The sequence below is a fragment of the Dipodomys merriami genome, unplaced genomic scaffold, assembly GCF_024711535.1.
Source record: "Dipodomys merriami isolate MVZ:Mamm:240054 unplaced genomic scaffold, mDipMer1.0.p SCAF_78, whole genome shotgun sequence".
NCBI lineage: Eukaryota > Metazoa > Chordata > Mammalia > Rodentia > Heteromyidae > Dipodomys > Dipodomys merriami.
In genome coordinates, this window is record NW_027206379.1 from 453309 (window position 1) to 478158 (window position 24850).

At 56.7% G+C, this 24850-nt stretch overlaps 2 protein-coding genes across 9 annotated transcripts; one reads left to right on the forward strand and one right to left on the reverse strand.

Moving 5' to 3' along the window:
- Positions 1-808: 808 nt before the first annotated feature.
- LOC138818581 (EH domain-binding protein 1-like protein 1) lies at positions 809-20018 on the forward strand. Of its 8 annotated transcripts, none has more exons than XM_070009520.1 (21): positions 809-1238; positions 3648-3705; positions 4759-4854; positions 5180-5233; positions 5326-5504; positions 5583-5725; positions 6361-6396; positions 6504-6569; positions 6662-6824; positions 6930-7674; positions 9331-9513; positions 9990-10147; positions 10233-10281; positions 11000-11614; positions 17866-17971; positions 18094-18152; positions 18251-18374; positions 18617-18716; positions 19321-19394; positions 19476-19590; positions 19696-20018. In XM_070009520.1, the coding sequence occupies exons 1-21, from the start codon at positions 1135-1137 to the stop codon at positions 19793-19795; spliced, it is 3327 nt and encodes a 1108-aa protein (XP_069865621.1). In that variant the 5' UTR covers positions 809-1134; the 3' UTR covers positions 19796-20018. The 8 variants fall into 8 exon arrangements, with proteins under 8 accessions (XP_069865621.1, XP_069865622.1, XP_069865624.1 ...); XM_070009521.1 differs by having other exon boundaries at positions 9337-9513; XM_070009523.1 differs by lacking the exon at positions 9331-9513 and having other exon boundaries at positions 810-1238.
- An 877-nt stretch (positions 20019-20895) lies between these two features.
- LOC138818585 (potassium channel subfamily K member 7-like) lies at positions 20896-23795 on the reverse strand. Its single transcript, XM_070009533.1, has 3 exons — positions 23475-23795; positions 21465-21863; positions 20896-21254 (listed from the first exon to the last, which is right to left on the reverse strand). The coding sequence occupies exons 1-3, from the start codon at positions 23791-23793 to the stop codon at positions 21049-21051; spliced, it is 924 nt and encodes a 307-aa protein (XP_069865634.1). The 5' UTR covers positions 23794-23795; the 3' UTR covers positions 20896-21048.
- Positions 23796-24850: the final 1055 nt, after the last annotated feature.

Genomic DNA, 24850 nt, shown 5'->3' on the forward strand with positions numbered 1-24850 from the left:
TTCGCAGGCACCGGGCTTTTAGTCCACGCAGAAGCCTCGTGGCTGGCTGGCACGAGCAGGCCGCTGCCGCGGTGCCCGGGCCGCCCTCTAACTGGGATCTTCAGCCTGCAGGGCGGGCGGGCGGGCGATAAGGACTCTCCTGGGAGCTGACAGGGCGCTAACGCCCCTGTGGACTTGGGGAGGAGCGGGAAGGACATTCGTGCAGCACACGTTCCCTGCCAAGATAACGGATTTCTGTGTGACTGGACAAAAACGAGCCCAGGTCTGCTCTCCCAGCTTTCAGCCTTTACTGTCCGTAAAAGATGGAACCACAATGATTTCCACTGAACTGAAGCCCAGACGGAGGCGCGGGGTCCCAGGGCTTGGCCTGAGATCCCACGCTTGCTTGGACGTCGGGATTTGACCCTCCAGCTGCTCGTGGGAGGTCGCCGCCCTCCTCCCCTTGCCAGCCCCCGGCCGTTCTCCGCCACGCGCGGGGGAGGTGCCCGGGGGCTGGGGCCGGGTCCGCCGCGCCCGGCTGCAGGACTCCGTCCCCCCCCCCCCGGCGTGGGCAGCCCGCCGTGGCCCGGAGGCTCGGGAGGACGGGGCGAGTCCTTTCCTCTTTCTGGGTCTCTGTTTTCCTAGCCTGGGAAATGGGGTCACGGGCATCACGCTGCGCCTAGGAAAGGAGGTGGCCCTAGGGCCGCGCCGGGCCTGCGGCATCGCCCCGCCTGGCACGGAGCCGCTAGAGCCGGGCGTGGCCCTCGCTCCCCGGCCCCCGCCCCCCCCACGCCGGTTCGCGGCACCAGGCCCCGGAAGCCAGGCGGCCCCGCCCTCCGCCCCGGCCCCGTGCCGGGCCCCGCCCGCCTTCCGACGGGGGTGCGGCTCCAGGAAACGGCGCGCTGGCCGCTCCGCGCTCGGCCAGCCCGGCAGTCCCGCTCCGCGCTCCGGACGCCCCGCCGACCCCGCGGCCGCCCGTCTGTCCCAGCGGCGGCAGCCAGGCGCGCGGGCCCGAGCCGCGGACGCCCCTGCTCAGAGGGGGCGGGCGGGACGTGGACGGGAGTGCTGGCGACCATGGGGACCCCGTCGGGGCCAGCCGACGCGGGCCAGCGGGAGCCCCGGGTCTGAGGAGTGGGCAGCGGAGCGGCGGGGGCGATGACCTCGGTGTGGAAGCGCCTCCAGCGAGTGGGCAAGCGGGCCGCCAAGTTCCAGTTTGTGGCCTGTTACCACGAGCTGGTGTTGGAGTGCACGAAGAAGTGGTGAGTGGGAGGGAGGTCCGCGGAAGCCCCTACATCGATGTGGAACCCCGTCAGCTTGCGCCCTGGGATCCCAGGCTGCTGGACCTCTAGGATCAGAGGGAGGGGAGCAGCCTGGAGATGGGGGTCAGGACTCGGGTCTGAGAGTCACCTGTGCCCACATTTTGCATAGCTGTGGTGGTCAGGGCTCAGGAAGCAAACCACGTGTCTTAGGGGAGAGACGGCTTGGGCAGCAGGTTTTGAGGTGCACAGGTGTAGCCCAGCGCTGGGACAGAAACTTCAGTGCAGCTTAGAACAAAGATTCAGGCCTCTTCCCCTGCCTTCTGGTGGAGCCAGGGGCCCTCCCTGCTTCAGCCCAATGGGCGCTGAAAAGCTGGAAGCATCTTCACCATGTCCTTAAAAGGGGAAACTGAGCACTTGGAGAGATGAAGAGGGAGGCGGAGAGTGGCTTAAAGGGGCCCCGAGAGCAGAGAAGGTTGTGGGTCCCAGAGGACAGGCTCCTCAGAAGGCAAGGTAGTGGGGTATCGGGGGACTCATTGGAGGGTACAGGCCCTGGCCTGGAGTGTTGAAGGGCCCCAGGGCATGTGGCTCACATGCCCCCACCCGCAGCTGCCCAGGCCCCTGCGTCACACCCTAAATATACGCGCTCCCTGGTGTCGGCTTCCCTTGGCTGGATTAAGGCACAGCTGTGGGGGCCTCACTCACCAGGCAGGGCTAAATTTAGGTTCCCAAGGGGAAGAGCTCCAGTCTGAAAAGATCATAGGGTCTAAAGGGAGGGGAGTGAGCAGAAGCTGGGGTCTCTGAAGCAACAGTGTGGCCAGGCTTGCTTATACCAGGCCTGTTGGCATGCCCTTCATTCAGCAAAGGGCTGAGAGAGGATGGGCTCTGGCTAGGGCAACCATACTCACAGAGCACATGAACTCTGACCTCTGGCTTCTGCCCCAGCATCCTGGATGAGGTCAGTCAGAATGTTGAACATGGTCCTGGTGAGCAGGCTGAGGAAGGCAGGCCGTATCAACGGGGCTGAGTCACTAGCAGCCTTGGGTAAGGCCTTCTGCACTTCTTAGCCCGGAGCTTAGGACAGGAAGCTGCCCAGGTCTCCCCAGGAAGGCGTGCCTGGCCTGAGTCAAGCTGCCCAGCTGGGCTCCACCTTATCCAGGCACCCTGATTTGCTTCCCTTTTCTGGGAAACTCCTTGCTGGGCCAGTGCCTGTAGTTTGAGGGTTGAGAAAGGGAGTTTAGCTCTGTGTCAGAGGGCTCTACACTCAGCTGTGTGACCTTGCGGTCAGCCTCCCTGGGCCCTTGGTATCCTCAAGGGATTACCAAACAGGTGAGCCACTTATCCTGCCTTGATCTCCACAGGAGACCGGAAGCTAGGTGGACTCAGACCCCAAGCAGCCTGGCATGGGGCGGAGAGCCGCCCAGAAGAGCTCTGGTGCTGTCTTTGGTCCTCACCAGCCTTCTGGGTTGGACACCAACCCCAAGAGGGGCCCTTTCCCCTGGCCTGGACACGTGTCAGTTCCGATGTGGGATGAGGCCCTGTGTAGCCATCTCTCCTCCTCACTTGGTCTCTGCCTCTTCCTCTCCTCTGAGTCTGCCCAACCTTTGCTGTTCAGCTTAGACATCACTGCCTGCAAGTCTTCTCCTGGGTGCCATTGTCACCGTCTCTCTGCAGAGCCAGTGTCCCAGGCTCTGAGTTTGGGGAAACAGGAGTCCTGGCTGACTCTTCTTGGGGCCCCTGAACCCTTGTGGGGTGGGAGGGGGGAAATCTAATGACAAATTAACCCTTTTCCTTTCTGGCCTCACTTCCCCACTCTGCCCCTCAGTTTACTCCTCCCCCAACCTCCTGCACCTGCCATTCTCCGTGCCTGGAGCCCAGGCTTCAGCTCCACCCACGGCCTCCTTCCCTTAACCCTCACCTCTGCTCAGTCAACCCTGAGACCCCACAGGCCCTCTCTCACATCCACCTGAAGTGAGCTTGCTAACTTCCTTCCTGCCTACACCCTGCCACAGAAGGGTCTTCCCTCGGCCTTCCTCTGTACCCCAGAGAGGGCTGTGTGTAGAGTGAGCACTCCACAAATAATGTGCTTATGAATGAATTTGTGTTATTCGGAGGCTTTGTCTCTGGCCGTCCCTGGCTCTGTGTGTGCCTGGCTCTGGCTCTGGCTCTTGCTGTCTTCCACATCAAGTTCATGCTGGCCTCTGCTGCCCAAGCCTTTGCTCTTTGGCCTTGGCCCCACCCTGCTTCAGCAACCCCACCCTATACCTTGTGGCCTCAGATAAGAGGCTGCCCAAGCCTCTTTTGACCCGGTAAGGAACTCAAGCTGAAGGAAGACCCAACATGGGCTAGGAGAGGATGGGGAGGCTGGGGTGGGCCTGACTGAGCACCCTTCCCCTCTCTCCCCTGCCCCAGGCAACCAGATAAACTGGTGGTGGTATGGACCCGTCGGAACCGACGCATCTGCTCCAAGGTGGGAGAGGGTGGCATTGGGGTCCAGTTGGGGATGGGGTCAGAAGGGGGCCCAGGGAAGCCAGAGGGACTCTTAGTGGATTCAGGAGCATATCATAATCCACAGAGGAAGAGGGAGCTGGCCTCAAAGTTGAAGATAGGGGAAGTGAAGGTGTGGCTCAAGTGATACAGTGCCAGTCTTGAGTGGAAAAAGCCAAGCAAAAGCTTAAGGCCCTGAGTTCAAGCCTCAATACTGGCACACTCCCTAAAAATGTAAATCTGGTGCTGGGAGCTCATGCCTGTAGTCCTATCTACGCAAGAGGGCGAGATCTGAGGACTGCGGTTTGAACCTAGAAGACAAATCTGAGAGATTCTTATCTTCAGTTAACCAGCAAAGAGCTGGAAGTGAAGGTGTGGCTCAAATGGTAGAGCACCAGCCTTTTTTTTGGGGGGGGGGTCCAGTCGTGGGGCCTGAACTCTGGGCCTGGGCGCTGTCCCTCAGCTCTTCAGCTCAAGGCTAGCGCTCTACCACTTGAGCCACAGTGCCACTTCTGGCTTTTTTCTTTTTTGCTTATGTGGTGCTGAGGAATCGAACCCAGGGCTTCAGGCATGCAAGCAAGCGCTCTACCACTGAGCCACCTTCCCAGCCCCAAGAGCACCAGCCTTTAACCTAAAAGCTAAGGGAGAAGCCAGACACTCATGTCGATAATCCTAGCTACTCAGGAGGCTGAGATATGAGGATTGCAATTGGAAGCCAGTCTGAACAGGAACAATTAGCCACTAAACAGCTGGGAAACAGAACTGTGGCTCAAGTGGTTGAGTGCTAGCCTTGATCCAAAGAAAAGCTCAGGGTCAATGTAATAGCAAAGGGAGAGCACAAGGCCCTGAGTTCAAACCTTGTGTGCCTGCCTGTGCATGCACACACACACACACACACACACACACACACACACACACACACACACACACACACACACACACACACACGCGTGCATATTCATACAGAGTTGAGGATAAGGGTGTAGAGTTGTGGGGATGGGAGGGAACTTCAAGACTCAGAGAAGGTCCCTTGTAGGCCCACAGTTGGCAGCCTGGTATCCAGAACCCATACCGTGGCACTGTGGTGTGGATGGTGCCTGAGAACGTGGACATTGCCGTGACGCTGTACAGGGTGAGTCTCCACCCCGGTCACAGATGCCCACAGTCAGATGATTGGAACACTCTGAGTGTTCATCTAGATGGCAAAGAATAGAGGGGCGGAAGCAAGAATCTTGGGAAGGGGCCTGCTTAGCACGGGTCGCCAGGAGGTCTTCTTGGAGGAGGCAACAATCACCCAATCCTGCAGTAGGAGAGGCTGCTGGAATAGAAGCCCAGTCCCAGGGTAGGGGGAACAGTGGGGTGAAGGCTCCACCTCCCCGTTAGTCCTAAGCAACCATAGACCCTCCTCCCTACACTGCCCTCCCAGGAGCCCTTACCTACCCTGCTCTTCACCCTAGGACCCCCACGTGGAGCAGTATGAGGCCAAAGAGTGGACATTTATTATTGAGAACGTGAGTGCCAGGGTGGACTGGAGCCTGGGGTCTCCAGGGGCAGCAGGGCAGCACTGATGCTCCCTTTCTGTCCCTCTCCCTCGGGACCATAGGAGTCCAAGGGCCAGCGGAAGGTGCTGGCCACCGCCGAGGTAGACCTGGCTCGCCATGCGGGGCCTGTGCCTGCCCAGGTTCCACTGCGACTGCGCATGAAGGCCAAGTCGGTGAAGGTGGTGCACGCGGAGCTGAGCCTCACCCTCTCCGGGGTGCTGCTGCGGGAGGGCCGTGCCACGTGAGTGCTCACTTGCCCTCCTGGGCCCTGGCCTGTGACCTCTGACCCCAGCCCTCATCCCTGACCTCTAACCCCCAGGGATGATGACATGCAGAGTCTGGCCAGTCTCATGAGCGTGAAGCCTAGCGATGTGGGCAACCTGGATGACTTTGCTGAGAGTGATGAGGATGAAGCTGATGGCCCAGGGGCCCCTGAGGCCCGGGCCCGGGGTCCCCAGCCAGGTAGGCTCACGGCTTGCTAACATGGCCTAGGGGAGGGGGAGGGCCAGGACATAAGCCTCTCGCTATGCTGGGGTAGGACGGGGAACTCATTACTGCGCAGCGGTCCTGAATGCCCCAGCTTGGCCCCTTAGCCAAGTCCTGCAGGATGGGTTCCCAATCCCTCCATGCCCTGGCTCTCTTATCACTGCTGGGTCCCTGTCTCTCCCCTACCTGGCCTGAGAAGCCAGGTCAAGAGCTCAGAGTGGCCAGGCACGCTTGTAATCCTAGCTACTCAGGAGGCTGTGATCTGAGGATCTAGGTCCAAAGCCAGCTAGGGTGGCCAAGTCTCTGAGACTCTTGTCTCCAATTAGCTACCAAAAAGCCAGAAGTGGAGCTGTGTGGCTCAAGTGCTAGAGTACTAGCTTTGAGCGTAAGAGCTCAGGGACAGCACACAGGCCCTGAGTTCAAGCCCCTTCCCCCCCCCCGACCCCCACAAACTCAGAGGGGCTGCAGCCTGGTTTTCCTACCCCTACCACCTGAGCCAGCCTCTCTCCCTCCCTCCCTCCTTTTTACTCCTTAAAGCTTTTGTCTGCTTGCTCTATTTTTCTCTCCTTCTTTCTCTTTTATTTGGTGTCTGTGGGCCTGTCTCTTCCTAGGCCGGGGCGGTGCCCTGAGGCTGGGGCGTTTCCCAGGTAGGCCCTCTACTTGAGTTGGGGGGAAAGGAGTCCAACCTTTAGGCCCCCCCACCCCCCATGACATGGGCTAGCTAACTTTGTGCTTGCAACATCCCTACCTCTAGAGGCCTCCCGGGAGCTGAAGACGCTTTCTGAGGAGGATGAGAGCCAAGGACGGCCCTGGCAGACAGGTGGGGACCAGGCTGGGGTGTGGAGTTGGGAACTGGAACTCAGGGGCCCAGGGCCCAGGCCTCAGCTCCCCTTCCTTTCCACCCCCCCTCAGCTGCCAGCCCTTCTAGTGCTAAGGAAACCAGCTCTGCCCCTGTGAGTGCTCCCGCACCCCCGGCCAGGGCCTCCCGGGGGCAGGGGGCAGAGCCAGCTGCTATAACGGGGGGCCAGGTGGGGCCTAAGGCCCCCAGGCCCCCAGGAACTCCACCGGAGACAAGGTGAGCTCGGGAACCAGCCCCACCCGCCTCTCCAGTGCCCCTCCAGTGGGATGAACTGACAGTGGGGCCTAAAGCAGCCCCCCAACACGCCTGCTCTCTCCTCAGGTCTTCAGTGCAGCCAGGCCCGGACATCGCCCCCACCCCAGCCCCTCGGCTCCGGAAAGGCTCTGATGTCCCCAGGACCCCAGTTCCCCAAGTGGGGGATGAGGTCCCTAAGGCCTCCGAGGCTTCCCCTGCGGAAGTGGGTTCTTCTGGAGAGACCCAGGCCCAGACAAGCCCTCGGGAAGAGACAGAGGTCCAGGGAGCCAAACTGGACTCCGACGTTGAGAATGGAGGCTCCAGAGATGCCCCGGGAGGGCGGAGACCCAAGGCTGAGGAGGGCGACTCTGGGGACAGACCAGTGATGAGTGGGGTAGACACTGAACAGGGCGCAGGAGTCAGAGGAGTGAACACGAAGAGGTCAGGGGCCCCAGCGGGGGCCACGGAAGAGAGTTCAGAACTTAGCCAAGCGGATGCTGAGCAGAGGTCAGAGGTCAGAGTGGCTATGGAGGAACCCCAGGCTGCAGGCCTACTGACCAAAGCAAGTCTCAGCATGACTCCTGAGGCTCCTCCGAGGGGCTCTCAAGGGAAGATGGGGGTCAGGACCCCAGAAGAGGCTCCCACAGGCCCCAGCCCATCCCTAGAAGAACCTGTTGGGCATTCCGGGCCTCTCAACAACCTCAGGGACGCAGCAGTTGCTGCAGGACAGGAGACAGAGGAGGGTGCAGGGGTGAGGGGCAGAGCCCCTGGTGTGGGGAGGACTGGCCTGGAGCAGGGCCCCTCTGCTGCAGCAGCAAACACTGGGCTCCAGGTGAGCAGTTTGCAGGGGACCCCATCACCAGCTGACCAGGGGGTGCTGTCCTGCCATCCGAGGGCCTGGGAGGCAGAGGTGGGAGACTCAAGGTTCCTGGGAACAGAGACTGAGCTGGCAGAGCAGGAGGTATTGGGGATCCAGAAGACAGATACAGGGGGATCAAGGTTCTCAGAAAGAGATACTGGGACAGCAGCAGTGGAGATGTTGGAGGCCCAAGGGATAGAGGCAACAAGATCAGGGATCCTAAAGCTAGAGGCTACTGGGATGGCAGAATTGGAGCTACTGGCAGCCCAGGGAAAAGAGCTGAAGCCTCCAGGAAAGCTGGGGACAGAGGCTGGGATACCAGAACCTGAGGTATTGGGGCCCCAGAAAACAGAGGCTGGGGTTTCAGCAGCTCTGGGGATTAGAAGAGCTGAGGCAGATATGCTAGAGACCCAGGAGGGATCTGGGGATACTGGTATACTGAGAACAGAAGCTGAGGTACCAGAATCTGAGATATTGGGGGCCAAGAAAACAGAGATGGGAGGTTCTGGGAAACTAGAGACCAAGGCTGGTGGGGTAGAGGCTGAAATATTGGGGATCCAGAAGATAGCAGCTGAGTACCCAGGGGTTCTAGAGACAGAAGCCAAAATGGCAGAGTCTGAGATATCGGGGGCCCAGGAGACAGAAGTGGGCGCTCAGGGACAGATTTCAGGAACAGAGACGGGAACATCAGAAATGGAGATACAGGAGAGCCAGGAGATAGCGTCTGTGGGTTTAGGGGATCCTGGGATTCAGTCTGAGAGAACAGAGGCCCACCAGACAAAAGTGGGGGATTCAGAAATTACAGTGGTAGGAACTGAGACAGCAGAAGCTGAGATATTGAGGTCTCAGGAGACAGAAATAGGGGTTTCTAGGGCCTCAGAAATAGAAGCTGAGATGCTAGAGTCTGAGCTATTAGGGGTCCAAGAGACAGAGGTAGAGGTTTCTGGGGCCTCAGGAACAGAAGCTGAGATAAAGTCTGAAATACTGGGGACTCAGGAGACAGACATAAGGGGTTCCAAGGCTGAGACAGTGGAGTCTGAGATACTGAGATCCCAGGAGATAGAGATAGGGGGTTCCAGGCCCTTAGGACCAGAAGCTGAGATAGACTCTGAGATCCAGGAGACAGAAGGAGAGGGTGCAGGGGCTCTGGTAACAGGAATGAGGACAGTAGAAACTGAGATTCTGGGGAAGGAGATGGCAGGTGGAAGTTCCGGAATTTCAGAGACAGAAGCCGAGCTAGCTGGGACCCAGGAGACAGAAGTGGAGGGTACAGAGGTCCCAGGGCCAGAGACTGGTGAAGCAGATGACGAGGTACTGAGGGCCCAAGGGTCAGAAGGCACAGTTCCAGGGGCTGAGGAGGGGGCCCAGAAGGATGGAGTGTGGGGAGTGCTCAAATATGAGGCCTTAAAGGTCCCATTTCATAATCAAGAAGTTTTAGGGTCCCAGAACATAGAGGCAGAGATATCAGGAGCACAAGAGGCAGAAGCTAAAGTTTTCACTGACCAGGGGACAGAGGCTAGGAAATCTGAGGCGTTAGGGTCTCAGGAAGTAGAAATGGCAGCTTTCGGGGCTCAGGAAGTAGAAATGGCAGCTTTCGGGGCTCTAGAGAACAAATCTGGTATTTTTGAGGCCCAGGAAACCGAGTCTGGGGTCTTAGGAACCAAGAAGGGGAAAGCAGCTGGGGGAAACCTCCCGGAGGCCAGCCTGACGGAGGCACAGGTGGCCAGTGGGGCAGAGGCTGGGGAGCCCAAGCCCACTGGGGCCTCTTCCCCAGAGGAGCCTGAAGAGGACAGGAGGCTGCCAGGCAGCCAGGTAGGGATGGGGGCCGCCCAGGGCATCATCTGCTTCTTCCCACTAACCTGAGGCTGAGCGAATGGCAGTTCTGCATGGACCCACCCAGTGGACTGAAAGGGGGGTGGGGTGGGGGCTCAGCTTCAAGAAGCCCCCTCACCACCTCCTCCCTCAGGGTCCCCTGGTTCTCCCACTCTGTCTTCTTTGGCTCTGCATGGAGCTATATTACCCTTTGGCTGATGATTATCTGGGCTGATTTTGAGAAGTAGCTGCTAGTGATCTCTGATCTTGTTGGGAGATGACTGACCTTTTAGGTGACCTTGGGCAGATCATCCCCAGTGCTGGGGGCCTTTTTGTCTGCCCAAGGTTCTAGTCAGGTCTCTGAAGATCCCTCTCTTCAGGATCCCAGCAGTTTTGTGCCAGGCCTGAGCTTCCCCAAGGGGCAGAGGGCACAGGTCCCTAGAACGCATCCCTTAAATCCATCCCTGTGTCCTCAGGTGCCATGTGCCCAGGTCAGCTCCAGCCAGTCTCTGCTGGAGTGGTGCCAGGAGGTCACCGCTGGCTACCAGGGTGTCTGCATCACCAACTTCACCACATCCTGGCGCAACGGCCTGGCCTTCTGTGCTATCTTGCACCGATTCCACCCAGAAAAGATGTGAGCTACCATGGTGGGGGGCAGAGATGCGTGGGGGACTGAGGGAGTACAGTGCCATCCGCTCTGACTAGCACTTTCTCCACAGCGACTACGCTGCCCTCGACCCGCTCAACATCAAACAGAACAACAAGCAGGTGAGATGGGAGGGAACCATGGCTGGTAGGAAACCGGGGAAGAGCAAGGGTAGGAGTCCGAGAACGGAGAACCTGCAGCCACAGGGACCCAGCCCTGCTTTTTGTTTGTTTTGCCAGTGCTAGGGCGCTGTCTCTGAGCTTTTGTGCTTAAGGCTACTGCACTACCTTTATTATTAGTATTTCTTTTGTCAGTCATGGGTCTTGATCTCTGGGCCTCAGTGCTGTCCTTGAGCTCTTCAGCTCAAGGCGAGTGCTCTACCACTTGAGCCACAGCACCACTTCCTGTTTTCTGGTGGTTAATTGGAGATAAGAGAGCTGGCTTTGAATTGCAATCCTCAGATCTCAGCCTCCTGAGTAGCTATGATTACAGGCATGAGCCACCAGTGCCTGGCCCAGCCCTGCTCTGCGTGTGTGTGTGTGTTGGTACTATGGCTTGAACTCAGGTCCTAGGCCCTTGCTGTCCCTTAGCTTTTTTGCTCTCAAGGCCAGTGCTCTACCAGTAGAGCCACAGCTCCACTTCTGGCTTTTTGTTGGTTATTTGGAGATAAGAGTCTAGAGGTGGCCCCTGCAGCTTTCCGTCAACACAGGAGGTAGAAGCTTGAAGCATTACTAGGCAAGCGCTGGCACATGGGGTGCAGGGAGCCGGGCTGTCCCAGGAGAGTTGGGGGGGCGGAAGGGGGGATTCCCCTGCATGGCTGACCAGGGGCGCTCTTCCTAGGCTTTCGATGGCTTTGAAGCCCTGGGCGTGTCGCGGCTGCTGGAGCCGGCAGACATGGTGCTGCTGTCGGTGCCCGACAAGCTGATCGTCATGACTTACCTGTGCCAGATCCGCGCCTTCTGCACCGGCCAGGAGCTGCAGCTGGTGCAGCTGGAGGGCGGGGGCCGCGCGGGCACCTACCGCGTGGGCGCGCCGGCCCCGCAGGCCGAAGACCTGGACGCGGGCGGCCTGGCGCGGCGGCTGCGCGAGCGCGGGGCCGAGGCGGGGCCCGCGGCGCCCGGGGAGGCGGCCGGCGGCGGGGCGCCCTCCGCCTGCGCCCCGCGGGACGGCGAGGCCGCGGCGGCCAGGGCGGCGCCCGCCGCAGAGGCCCCGGCGGCGTCCAGCGAGGAGCTGGTGAACGGGGCTGGGGCCGGGACGCCGGGCGGGGCCGGCGTGAAGCTGCGGCGGCCGTCGGTGAACGGGGAGGCGGGGCCGGTGCCGCCGCCCCGGGCGCACGGCTCCTTTTCCCACGTGCGGGACGCGGATCTCCTGAAGAAGAGGCGCTCGAGGCTGCGGAGCAGCAACTCCTTCTCGGCGGATGAGCCGGACGCGGGGGCCGCGGGGGCCGGGCCTGCGGTGAGTGCCCCGCCGCGGCCGCTCGGGGCCCGGCAGACAGAGCTCGAGGCCGGGCTCTACCTGAACTACTACTGGCTTTTTTTTTTCTTTTGGTCGGTCGTGGGGCTTGAACTCTGGGCCTGGGCGCTGTCCCTCAGCTCTTAGCTCAAGGCGAGCGCTCTACCGCCTGAGCCACAGCACCACTGGTGGTTTTCTGGTGGTTTCTTGGAGATAAGAGTCTCACGGTCTCTCCTGCCCGGGCTGGCCCTGAACCACGATCCTCAGATCTCAGCCTCCTGAGTCGCTAGGATTACAGGCGAGAGAGCCATGGGTGCCTGGGAATGCATTTATTTTTTTATCTGTTTATTTATTGCTTCCATTTCCTGGAGTTCATTTTTATAAATATTGTTTTATATGGTCAGAGACACATAGGCTTTGCACCTTTGTGTTCTATCCTTCCTTTGGTCTCACTGTGTGTGAATGCCTAGAGACCTATAGGATGGATCATGTCCCAGTGTATTTTAGGCCTAATTCTGCATTTGAGAGAAAACATACACCTTTTGTCTCTCTGAGCTTGGCTTACCTCACTTAACATGATTTGTTCTAGGTTGATGGGTTTCCCTGCAAATGACATACTGTTACTCTTTCTAATGGCTGTGTAAAGTTCTACTAGGCACATATCTTTTTGGATCCAGTCATCCATCGTAGGGCATCTAGGCTGTTTCTATAACTTGGCGATTGTGAATAGTCAGCAATGAACACGGATGTACAAAGGTCTTGACAGTACCGTGACTTGTAATGTTCTGTAGGGGAAATCTATGTCTGTTTGTTTTTGCTGTCAGGAGTGGTTGCACTAGTTCTCATTCCCATCCACAATGCAGTAGGGTTCCTCTCTCCACATCCTCACCAACATTTGTTGTTTGAATTCACAATGTTGGCCCTGGGGACGAGATGGGATCTCAACATTGTTTTGATTTGCGTTTCCTTATGGCTAGGGATGATGAGCATTTCCTCAGGTGTTTCTTTCCCATTCTTACCTCTTCTTCTGAGAAGTCTCTCCTTAGCTCCTTTGCCCATTTAGTGATTGGTTTATTAGCTTTGAGAGAGGTTAGTTTCTTGAACTCCTTGTGTATTTGGATTTTAGGACTTTGGCAGATGTATTGGCATTAAAGATCTTTTCCCAGCCTGTCGGCTGTCTTTTTAAAAAAAGTACTAGTACTGGGTTTGAGCTCAAAGCCTTGTGCTTTTTTAGTTTTCTTGCTCAATGCTGCTGCTCTACCACTTGAGCCACAGCTCTACTTCTAGCTTTTTGGTGGCTACTTGGATTTTCCTACTTGGGCTGGTTTTGAACCGTGATCATCAGAATTCACCCTTGTGAATAGCTAGGACTACAAGTGTGAGTCACAGGTGCTCAGATTGCTCCTTCCTTACCTTTCTGCCTCCCTCCCTCTCTCCCTTCCTTCTTCCTCTCTTCCTTCCCTTCCTTCCTTCCTTCCTTCCTTTTCTCCTCTCTCCTTCCTTCCCTCCCTTCCCCTTTTCTTTCTTGTTCTTAGTGGTTTTGGGGTTTGAACTCCAGGCCTTTTGTGTTGTTTTGTTGGTCATAGGGGTTGAACTCAGAGCCTGAGCACTGTCCCTGAGCTTTTTCACTCAAGGCTAGTGAGCTACCACTTTGAGCCACAATACCACTTCTGGCTTTTGCTGTGATTAATTGGAGATAAGAGTCACAGACTTTCCTGCCCAGGTTGGCTTTGAACTGAGATCCTCAGATCTCAGCCTCCTGAGTAGCTAGGATCACCCCCCTGCCCGGCATACCAGAACTCTTGCTTGCCAGGCAGGTACTCTGCCACTTAAACTATCCTTTGTGTTCTCTGCTTTGAATCTTTAGCTCCAGATGCTGGAGACCAGTTTCCTCTTTTCCTATAGTGGAGGTTGGAGGTGGGACAGCCTTCTGGGGCATGCCCCCTCCCCTCTTTGCACAGAGCTCAGATGACTTGCGCAGGAGTCCTGTCACTGTGCTGAGTAGTCTTGAAGGGAGCAGGAACTGGCAGGGTCTTGCAGCCCCAGAGGTCCAGGTCACAGGGCAGCTTTCAGGCATGACACCCACAACTGTCCAGTGATAGATGCTGAGCTTGGAGGAAAGGAAGGAGTAATTGAGAAAGGCTTTTTGGAAACAGCAGTGGCCATCTGAGCTAGTTGAGAAGATGGGAGGGGGTGGTGCTCAAGTAGAGGGACTTTTGCAAGCCATCATGCAACATTAGGGAAGTGTGGGGCTCAGTAGGGAACTGCCAGTCATCTCCCAAAGGCTTCCAGATGGTGGGGAAGCCAGGCTGAGAGCAAGAGGCCCCAGTGTGGGCTCAGAGACACAGGGCTGAGGTTACAGATGAGACCGTGAAGGGCACCAGGGGCATGTCTTAGGGGCTACTTTAGGCCAGTGAAATACAGCCACTTCTAGCCCAGTCATTTATGTATGTCATGGAATTGCACTGCGCCTTAAATTCAGGGCCTGGGCCCTGTCCCTTAGCTTTTTTCGCTCAAGGCTGGGCACTACACCACTTGAACCACACGATTTGTCTGCTCAGACTTTGACAGGTTTCAAACTGTGATCCTCAGATTTCAGCCTTCTGCATATCTAAGATTCAGGTGTGAGCCACTGGTGCCCAGCTGTCATGGAGGTTTTTGGTCGGTTGTGGGGCTTGAACTCTGCGCCTGGGCGCTGTCCCTCAGCTCTTCAGCTCAAGGCAAGCGCTCTACCACTTGAGCCACAGTGCCACTTCTGGTTTCCTGGTGGTTAATTGGAGATAAAAGTCTCATGGACTTTCCTGTCTTGGCTGGCTTTGAACCATGATCCTCAGATCTCAGCCTCCTGAATATCTAGGATTACAGGCGTGAGCCACTGGTGCCGGCCTCGTGGAGTTCTTTCAGTCATAAAGCAGAGGCTCATCCCATCCTACATGCTTTGTTCTGCCTCCCAACCTCTGGGCCTCTGAGGCAAGCCCTCCTCTAGCCTCTGCCCCACAAGAGATACTTGACCCTTCTCCTCATTGGCTGTGCCTCCAACACCCTCCCAAGTGGGAGGTGGCATGGCCTGGCTGCACCCTTAGAAGCTCCCAAAGGCCTAGAGTGGGTTGAGGTCAGGCACATTCTCATAGCAACGCCTTGCAAAGAGCAGCCTGTTGCAGGCACAACCCACAGGGCTTCCTGGAGGAGGGAGCATACATGAGAGTACCGAAAGAGGAATTGAGTCAGGCCTGAGGAGGAGGCACCGGGATTCCCATCGCGGTTGGCATGAGTAAGCGCGATTGTTGCTGAAGTTGGCTTTTTTTTTTTTTTTTGGTTATGGGGCTTGAACTCGGGACTGGGCGCTATCCCCGAGCTCTTTCTGCTCAAGGCTAGCGCTCTACCACTTTGAGCCACAGCGTCATTTCCAGTTTTCTGGGGGTTATTTGGAGATAAGAGTTTCACAGACTTTCCTGCCTGGGTTGGTTTTGAAGTGTGATCCTCAGCTCTCAGCCTCCTGAGTAGCTAGGATTACAGGCATGAGCCACTAGATCCCAGCTTGAAGTTGGCCTTTTCTATCTCCTACCTGTTGGTTAGGCCCTCTATTTTATTTTATTTTTTGTTGGCGTGGAGCTTGAACTCTGAGCTTGGGCGCTGTCCCTGAGCTCTTCAGCTCAAGGCGAGTACTCTACTGCTTGAGCCACAGCACTACTTCTGGTTTTCTAGTGGTTAATTGGAAATAAGAGTCTCACAGATTGGGGCTGGGAAGGTGGCTTAGTGGTAGAGAGCTTGCCTTGCGTGCATGAGGCCCTGGGTTCGATTCCTCAGCATGACATAAGCAGAAAAAGCCAGAGAAGTGGTGCTGTGGCTCATGTGGTAGAGCGCTAGCCTTGAACTGAAGAGCTGAGGGACAGCGCCCAGGCCCAGAGTTCAGGCCCCACGACCGGACCCAAAGAGTCTCACAGACTTTCATGCCTGGGCTGGCTTTGAACTGTGATCCTCAGATCTCAGCCTCCTGAGTAGTTAGGATCACAGGCGTGAGCCACTGAGACCCGGCTTTAGGCCCTCTCTTTGGCCTTTCTCCAGAAGCCCTTGGCTCCTTAGAATGCCCCTTCCAAGGGGAGGGGATTGTCATCCTGTTTTACATGTGGGACACTTCTGTTCAGGGAGAGGAAAGATGTAAGCCCAGTTCGGTAGGCCTGAGTGTTCATTGGCACCCTGTGCTGGGCCCAGCTCTTTTGACTGACTGTGACTCTGGACTGTGACTCTCTCTGCTCTTTTCTTTGGCCAGTCCTGGGGCTTGAGCTCAGGGCCTGGGCATTGTCCCAAAAGGAGAGTGGCCAGGCACTGGTGGCTCACCTCTGTATTCCTAGCTACACATGAGGCTAAGATCTGAACATCCCAGTGTGGAGCCAGGCCCGTCAGTCCATGAGACTCTTATCTCCAGCTAACCACCAAAGCCAGAAATGGTAGAGCACCAACTTTGAGCAAAAAAAAAAAAAAAAGCTAAAGAACAATGTCCAGGCCCTGAGTTCAAGTCTCAGTACTGGCACAGAAAAAGTGCCTGAAACATAAATGCTTAGAAGATAGTAGCGTTATTATTTGTCAGTGTTCCCTGGGTGCAGAAGCTAGGCCAATCTGAAGAGATTACCTCTGGGCAGAAAGTCATTCATAACCACCAGCATGGGGGGGGTGTGGACTGTCACCAGGGGCCCTGGCAAAGCTACTACCCACCCTCAGAATCAAGATTCAGACCTTCCCTGGCGTTGGTGGCTCACACCTCTCATTCTGGCTACTCAGGAGGCTGAGATCTGAGGGTCGCAGTTCAAAGCCAGCACAAGTGGGAAAGTTGTGACTCTTTTTTTTTTTTTTTTTGTCGGTTGTGGGGCCTGAACTCGGCCTGCGCGCTGTCCCTCAGCTCTTTAGCTCAAGGCTAGCGCTCTACCACTTGAGCCACAGCGCCACTTCCGGCTTTTTCTGTTTATGTGGTTCTGAGGAATCAAACCCAGGGCCTCATGCATGCAAGGCAAGCACTCTACCACTGAGCCACCTTCCCAGCCCCGGAAAGTTGTGACTCTTATCTCCAGTGAACCACCAGAAAGTTGGAAGTATACTGTGGCTCAAAGTGGTAGAGTGCTAGCCTTGTGTGAAAGAGCTCAGGGACAGCACCCAGGCCCTAAGTTCAAGCCCCATGACTGACCAAAAAAAAAAAAAAAAAATTAAGACTTGCTTCCAGAGGCAAGAAGTTCAAGTTCAGGAAGCAAGGCCAAAAGAGGTATGGGAGCCTGAGGCGCCTGCGCAGGCCCTAGGCTCAGCTGAGCCGGGCTGTGCAGGTCAAGTTGGTTAGGGCAGCTCAAGATGGAGCCTGAGGAAGGTTTTAGGGAAGTGAAAGTCATCACTATAACCAGAGTGTAGTGTCTCAGGGGCCGGGAGGGGGGAGTGAAGAGGGGCAGTAGGAGGCAAGTGGAGGCGGAGCTACCCCAGGCCTTGGCAGTGAGGCTGGACTATAAAAGGGGTACAGAGAGTTACACCATTGAAGGTTTGGGAAGGTCATGATGGCAGCTGGTAAGGAGGACACCACTGACCCAAGCGAGAGCTTATAGCACCTGACAAAGGGTTGTCCAGAGCTGCCTCTCAGAGCGTGCGCCTTGGGGCAGAATTTGGGGACTCAACACTATGGCCTAGAAGCATAATCAGAACTGCATCTTCAAGGGTCACAAGTTGTTAGCTGAGGGTCCCCAGAGAACCAGTCCCAGAAAGCCGATGGAACTGGGGCACATTAGGCCCAAGCCCTGACCTGTCGGCTGTTCAATTCACAGGTCCATTCAATCTGTCTGGTTTTGGTGCTGTGGGAGGAATACAGTTGGCTCCCTAGGTGTGGAAACTCATAAAGCAGGAGGGCGCCCCCTTTTGGCCAGAGTATGGATGTGCTGGCTTAAGACCTGGCTCTGGATAACCTAGCTTGGGCGATGTGGCTGCATTGGGGCTTACTAAGGGTCACCTTGGGAGACTCTAACCATAATGGAGATGCCAGCACTAGGTGATAGGAGACCCTGTGAGATCAGGGACTTGGTGCAAAGGTGAGTATGGATGGGTCCAGGACTATAGGCAGGGGAATAGAGTGAGGGTCTGGGCCATCATAGAGCCCCATTCTCCCAGGAAGGCAGGGTCTGGGATTGAGGAGCCTGCCTACCTTTGCTGTGTGAAGTTTTGGCTAGGCCCAGACTGGGCTGTCTGGAGTTTCCTCCCAGCCTCAGTGGCCTCTTTCTCCGCAGGAAGGCCCGATCCCTGACCCCAGTTCTGCCCCCGGCCCTAGCTCTGCCCCCGGCCCCAGCCCTGCCCCTGGCCCTCCGGCTGCCACAGCCCTGCAGCAGCCCGCTGGTGAGTAGTTTTGAAGGGTCTGTGACCCAGTTCAGTTCAGGCTGCTCACAAATCCTGGTCTGGGGCCTTTGGGGAGGCATTTTCTGGTTAGAGGAGCCTTATAACCTGATCTCTGTCTGCAGGTGGGAGTCCCCCCTCAGAGGAGGAGGTACCCCTAATTCCAGGGGAGGAGTCTGGACTGGTAAGGAGGGCTCAGTGGGGAGGACTGATGTGTGGGTCTTTCTGGGAAAGGCCTGGGGTGAGCCTACCCATCCCCTGCACCCCTTTCTACTCCCCCAGCAACGGTTCCAGGACACAAGTCAGTATGTGTGTGCAGAGCTGCAGGCCCTGGAACAGGAGCAGAGACAGATAGATGGGCGGGCAGCGGAGGTGGAGACACAGTTGAGGAGCCTCATGGAATCAGGTAGGGTGGCATCTGGGGTTCCCTCCTCCACACATCACTCCCTCTGCTAAGAGGGTGGGAGGAACTGAGTGGCACAGCCGGAACCATTGTCCCCTGCTGAGCCCGGAGTAGGGAAGACCCTTGCTAGAGGCACACAGCGCAGGCATCCAGGATGCCTCGAAGCAGCAAGCCTGCTCTCCAAGATGCCTAGTTGCTCAGCCGAGACAGAAGGCAGTCCTGGTGATTGCCCTGGCTTGATTCAGGTGTCAACAAGCTGGAGGAGGAAATGCTGATCCAGGAGTGGTTCACCCTGGTCAACAAGAAGAACGCTCTCATCCGTAGACAGGACCAGCTGCAGCTACTGTGAGTATCTGCTGCAGTGACCGGCGTCCTGCCCCACTCCACACTTCCAGTAAGGCCCCTCCCCTCCCTGCCGGCATAGGCCCCGCCCCACCTGCAAGGCCCCGCCCCTACAAGGCCCCGCCTCCAGCGGGTCTCAGCGGCCAGTAGTAGTAGCTTACTTTAGTTAAAGCTGCTACTTGGAGCCTGTTGCAGTGGCTCACGCCTGTAATTCTAGCTGCTCGCCATTCAAAGCCAGCTCCACACGAAAGTCCCTGAGACTCCTATCTCCAATAAACCACTCAGAAAACTGGAAGTGGAGCTGTGGCTCAAGTGGTAGAGCCCTCGCCTTGAGCTGAAGAGCTGAGGGACAGAGCCCAGGCCCAGAGTTCAAGCCCCACGACCACAAGAACATACTACTACTACTACTACTACTACTACTACTACTACTACTAAAAGACTAGTTGAAACAAAATAAGGAAATACGAATGAGGACTAAGCTATAATGTTGGGATCAGCCCGGAACCTCTAAGCAAACTGGTAGGGAGGTGGGATGGGTCTCCGGGGGTGCTCGGAGCGGGGCACCCCTCCCCTGTCCCCTGTCCTGACTTGGCACCTTGCGGCCCAGCATCGAGGAGCAGGACCTGGAGCGGAGGTTCGAACTGCTGAGCCGGGAGCTGCGCGCCATGCTGGCAATCGAAGGTGGGCGATGGGGCAGGAGGGTCGTGGGGCAGGCCAGGGGCAGGCTGGGCATCTGCTGACCTTGGTTCCTCCTCTGCTCAGATTGGCAGAAAACCGTGGCACAGCAGCACCGGGAGCAGCTCCTGCTGAAGGAGCTGGTATCCCTGGTGAACCAGCGGGACGAGCTGGTCCGCGACCTGGACCACAAGGAGCGGATGTGAGTGGAGGCCCGGAGGCGCCGGGAGGTTGGGGAGGCAGCCGGGCGGAGGACTGGACCCGGAGGCCGTGCGGGGTACTGATCGCAGCCCTTCCTGCCCGGCAGCGCCCTGGAGGAGGACGAGCGCCTGGCGCGCGGCCTGGAGCAGCGGCGCCGCAAGCTGAGCCGGCAGCTGAGCCGGCGGGAACGCTGCGCGCTGAGCTGAGCCCCGGGGGCCGCTCGCCTTGCCGGGGTGCCTGGACGCCCAGCCGGCGGACCCCAACCCTGCGGTGTCCGCGCGCTCCAGGCCCTATTTATTTGTCGGTATGAATGTGTGCGTGTGTGTCCCCAATGGCTCAGGGACCTGGGGGGACCAGGACCCTTGCGCCACCCCCACCCCCCAACCCTTCCTGAGACTCCCTAGCAATAAAACCGGACACCGACACCCAGCGCCCGCTGCGTTCTCTCTGGACAGCTTGGGTTTCAATAGGAGGAAGAGGGCAGGCTCTCTCTGCCACCCTAAAAACCGCCAGGACAACTTGGCAATTCCCGGAGGTAGACTGAGGCAGGAGCTAGGTCTTCCAAAGACCATGACCTAGGAGGAGATTTTCATTTTGAAAGAAGACATGGAAATGGTCAACTTGTCTCCTGTTCTGTTTACTTTTCTTTGTGGTGGTGGTGGAACCTCACTATAGTAGCAATCCACTTAGTTATTTGTTTGTTTATATTTATTTATTTTTGTCGGTCATGGGGCTTGAACTCTGGGCCTGGGCTCTGTCCCTGAGCTCTTCAGCTCAAGGCGAGCGCTCTATCTACCACTTTTAGCCACAGCACCACTTCCAGGTTTTGAGTGGTTGGGGATAAGAGTCTCACAGGGACTTTTCTACCCAAGTGGGCTTCAAATTCTGATCTCCAGATCTCAGCCTCCTGAGATCCAGCTAGGATTACAAGTGTGAACTACTGTACTTGGCTTTTTTTTTTTCTTGTTAATTAACTGGAGATAAGAGTCTCATGGACTTTCCTGCCCAGGCTGGATTCCAACAGGGATCCTCCAGTCTCAGATACTGCGTAGTTAGGATTACAGGCATGAGCCACTGGTGCATGGACCATTTTATTTAATTTTAAATATAACTATAATTTTATTGTTATTGTTAAGGTGATGTATAGAAGGGTGACCATTTCATAACTCAGGTGATGAGTGCATTTCTTTTCGGACAATGTCACCCTTTCCTTTGCTTTCTCCCAGTTTTCCCCTCCCATCCCTGCCCACAAATTGCATAGTTCATTTCCCACATAGTGTCTACTGCATACCATGACCATTTTATTATTTTTTTATTAACACATTATTCCCTGAGGTCCTTATTTATACCCCTGGCTTCACTCCACTTCCCCCATCTCCAGATTCTTCCCCAAGCACTCCTGATGATTGCTTCCAGCTCCTTCACCTAAAAAAGGGTGAAGTTGGGCACCTGTGTCGTGTCAGCAAGGTGGGGTCTGGTCTGAGGCGGGAGTGGGGGGAGGCAGGGTGCTCAGATCCAACTCGTCTCGGCTTAGGATGCCATGTTGGTCCTCAGCTGTCACAGGGCCACTGGACCCAAAGAACTTCACTATGGCACGGACTTGTGGCAGCTCAGAGAGGGTCTCCACAGCCAGCAGCATGGCAAGGAGTCCTAGCAGCAAGTAACCTGGGGAGGAAAGGTTGCTAGGGCCGCTCTTGGATGCTCTTGATGTTTGTTCCCCAGTGAGATGACCCACCCCGACACCTGGCACCACGTCCAGCACTGCCCCTACGGTTCTTTGGACTGTGAGTAGCAGCCCCCCCCAGTGGCTTATGGGAGCCATAGTCCAAGCGCGCCCCCCCCCCCCAACACCTCCCTGCTTCGCTCTGGACTTACCAAGAAGGGAGAACTGGCCAAGGTGGTAAATCCCTGGATGCAGGCCACGGCCCTGGCCAGGCAGCAGGTCTCCCAGGCCAATGGTGCTTAGGGAGCCGAAGCAGAAGTAGATGGCCTCTAGCAGGCTGCAGTCACCCTGGACACCCCACAGCACCAGAGCTGGCAGCAGCACGAAGAGGGTAGCCACTAACAGGCCGAATCCTGTAGCCTGAAGCAGCGCAGCCCGGGCTGGTGTCAGCTGCCAGCGGGTAGTTGCCCAGACACCCAAGCAGCTGAAGGAAGGGAGCAGGTAGTGTTGCAGGGCAGCCACAAAGGCTAAGGAAGCTGGCAGCCCCAGAGCCGCGTAGACCACACAGAAGGCCTTCCCAGCTGCCGATAGTGGAGCCATGTGGCCATAACCTGGAGGAGAGAGAGACATCTACCAGTGATCTTGAAAAGGGGTCCCCATTGTCCCGCCAGAAAGCTGCCCTCTAGTGGCTCACATTGCACACGCTCTTCAGGCTCTGCTCTTTGGCTAGGATCCTGGGCAAGTCCCTCAACTCCTCTGGGCCACTCCCGTCTTCCGTAGAAAATGAAAGGCTAAAGGAAGACAATACATTCCTCAGGCCTGTTGTAGCTGGGACAACTCACAACTACTGTCCTGCCTTGGGAGATCTTGGCCGCCTTCCTTCCTTCATTTGTTCTTTCCTTTTCTTGTTTTCTGGTGCTGGAGATTATGCTAAGCAAGTGTACGACCATTAGCCACACCCTCAGGCTGAGCCAGACTTTCTGAGAGATTTCCTTGGCTCTGCTTTTGACCTATATTTCCAAGTCCATTGCTGGTAGCGTGTCCTCTGCCCATGTCCCAAAGGGACATCACGTCTGTCTATGTGCCAGGCCATGAGCTGGAATTTGCTCAGGCCCTGACTTATAGTTGGAGAGCAGGGAGGAAAACACAAAGGACTACAAAGAGGCAGGATGAATGAGAAGGCATTTGGGTCTGGAGAAGTACGTGTTAAGGGAGAGGTGGGAGAGCAAGGCATGCTGGGATAACAGGATCAGCTGGTCCAGAGGTTGCAAACTGCAATGTCCTCAGAAGCCAGATGTGAGATAATACAAGGGTATTGAGGTGGCTGGAGAAGCTGGGCTCTGGAGGTGTTCCTGTCCTGTTCTAGCTTGTATGTTGACATGTAGGGATTCAGGCTCAGGATGAATTTGTTTCTTGAATTTCCGAAAGAAATTGGAAATAAAGGTTTGGATTCAAAAACTATTGGGAAGCCAGGTACCGATGGCTCACACCTGTAATCCTAGTTACTTAGGAGGCTGAGATCTGAGGATCGTGGTTCAAAGCCAGCCAAAGCAGGAAAGTCTGTGAGACTCATCTCCAATTAACCAACCACCAGAAAAAACTGGAAGTGGCGCTGTGGCTCAAGTGGTAGAGTGCTAACCTTGAGCTGAAGAGCTGAGGGGCAGCACCCAGGCCCAGAGTTCAAGCTCTACAACTGACAAAAAAATCCAAAAAACAACCCTCCCCCAACTATTTGGCAATTTGCAGAACAACAAAAGCCAGGTTGGGTCTCTGCTTTATTTCTCTGGGCCTAAGTACATGCTATTCCTGAAGACAGGAATTCTTCCATCCTTTGTCAGCATCCTGTTCCTTTGGTGAATAGATCATCATCAGAACATCCTCACATTCCTTCTGCCCTGTTTCCTCCACATCCCTCCATCCAAGAATCCACCCCACCGTGTGTGTTTTCTGCCATATCATGTGGACTAGGTACTTTTCCCAGGTCCCGATCAGCGCCTCAGGTGAGGCTGTGGAGGCCACACCCCTTCTGGCAGCTGAAGTGGAGGCACCAGTTGGGGTGTGTTGGTGTGGGGAGCCCCAGTGGTGATGTCAGGCCTGATAGAGCTGGAGCTTCATCTGGCGCTATGGCGCTGGGGGAAGGGCTGCACTGCTAGGGTCCTGGGGTGTGGGGGGAGGGCGGGGTCATGACCTCAGAAGCCTCCTCGCGTGGCATGGTGGCCTACCCGCGGTGGTGAGGATACTGGCAGTGAAGAGCAGGGCTGAGGGAAGATCCCAGTTGCTGGCGTCTGAGCCGTTGGCCAGGCTGGAGACTCCGTGGGACTGTGCTCTCAGGGTGGTGCCCAGAAGCTCCTCCAGGGCTCCAGGTGGCAAGCAGGCCCCATACTCCGCCAGGAAGGTAGCCAGCTCAGCCTTGAGCTGGGCTTGGAGGCGGAGTGCTGGAGGGCCCTCCAGGGCCTGGAATACCACAGCCCCAAGCCCCAGGGCCAGCAGGTGGGCCACAAGCAGGAGCAGATATCGGGCCCAAGGCCTCAGACCCCCCATAGCACGATGCTGAATCTGGGGTGCTGCTGTGGAAGCTGACTGCTCCACCGCAGGCCCCTGGGAGGGGCTGGGCAGGGCGGGGCTGGAAGGAGGTGCTGCGTGGGTGGCTGGGAGAGAAGTGGGGTGAGTGTGCACCGGAGGGAGGTGAGCTGGAGGGCTCCTCCCAGTTTCTGGGGCAAGACCCAGCAGCTGGGGCTATGGGGGCGGCAGAGGAAGGTGCTGTGGTAAGGGTGGGGAAGCCGAGGCCTAGCCAGGGCCTCGCACTTATTCGAGGTCTTGTTCCCTCAGCCTCAAACTCCATTTCACCATTCAGACACAAGGGAAGGGGACACACAGGTGTGTCCTCCTGGTGCTTGCCTAGAAAACTTGTGAGCAAGCAGGGCAGCAGTGGGTCACACCTGTAATCCTAGCTACCCAGGAGGCTGAGATCTGAGGATAGTGGTTCAAAGCCAGCTGGGGCAGGAAAGGCCGTGAGATTCTTTTTTTGGGGGTCCGGTCGTGGGGCTTGAACTCTGGGCCTGGGCGCTGTCTCTCAGCTCTTCAGCTCAAGGCTAGCACTCTACCACTTGAGCCACAGCGCCACTTCCAGCTTTTTTCTTTTTTCTTATGTGGTGCTGAGGAATCGAACCCAGGGCCTCATGCATGCAAAGCAAGTGCTCTATCACTGAGCCACCTTCCCAGCCCCCCCCCCCCCCCCCACACACCCGTGAGATTCTTAACTCCAACAAACCACTCAGAAAACTGGAAGTGGTGCTGTGGCTCACTCGGTAGAGCACTCACCTTGAGCTGAAGAGCGCAGCGACAGTGCCCAAGCCGAGTAAAAGAAACCTGTGAGCAAAGTAACTTGAAACTTTATACCGTCCTAAATCCCATGGCGGAGATGCTCAGGTAATGGGGGGGGTAGGGTGGGGCTGTCTGTGGAGGAGGGCCAGCTCCCTGGGGAAAGCGCCTCTAAGTGTGGCCCAGGGAGCCCCATGGAGGAATACTGGGGCATATTGGGGTACGATGGTAGCTAGACAGAGGGATGAAAGGAAAGGTGGGATTTTGGGTGGCAGCA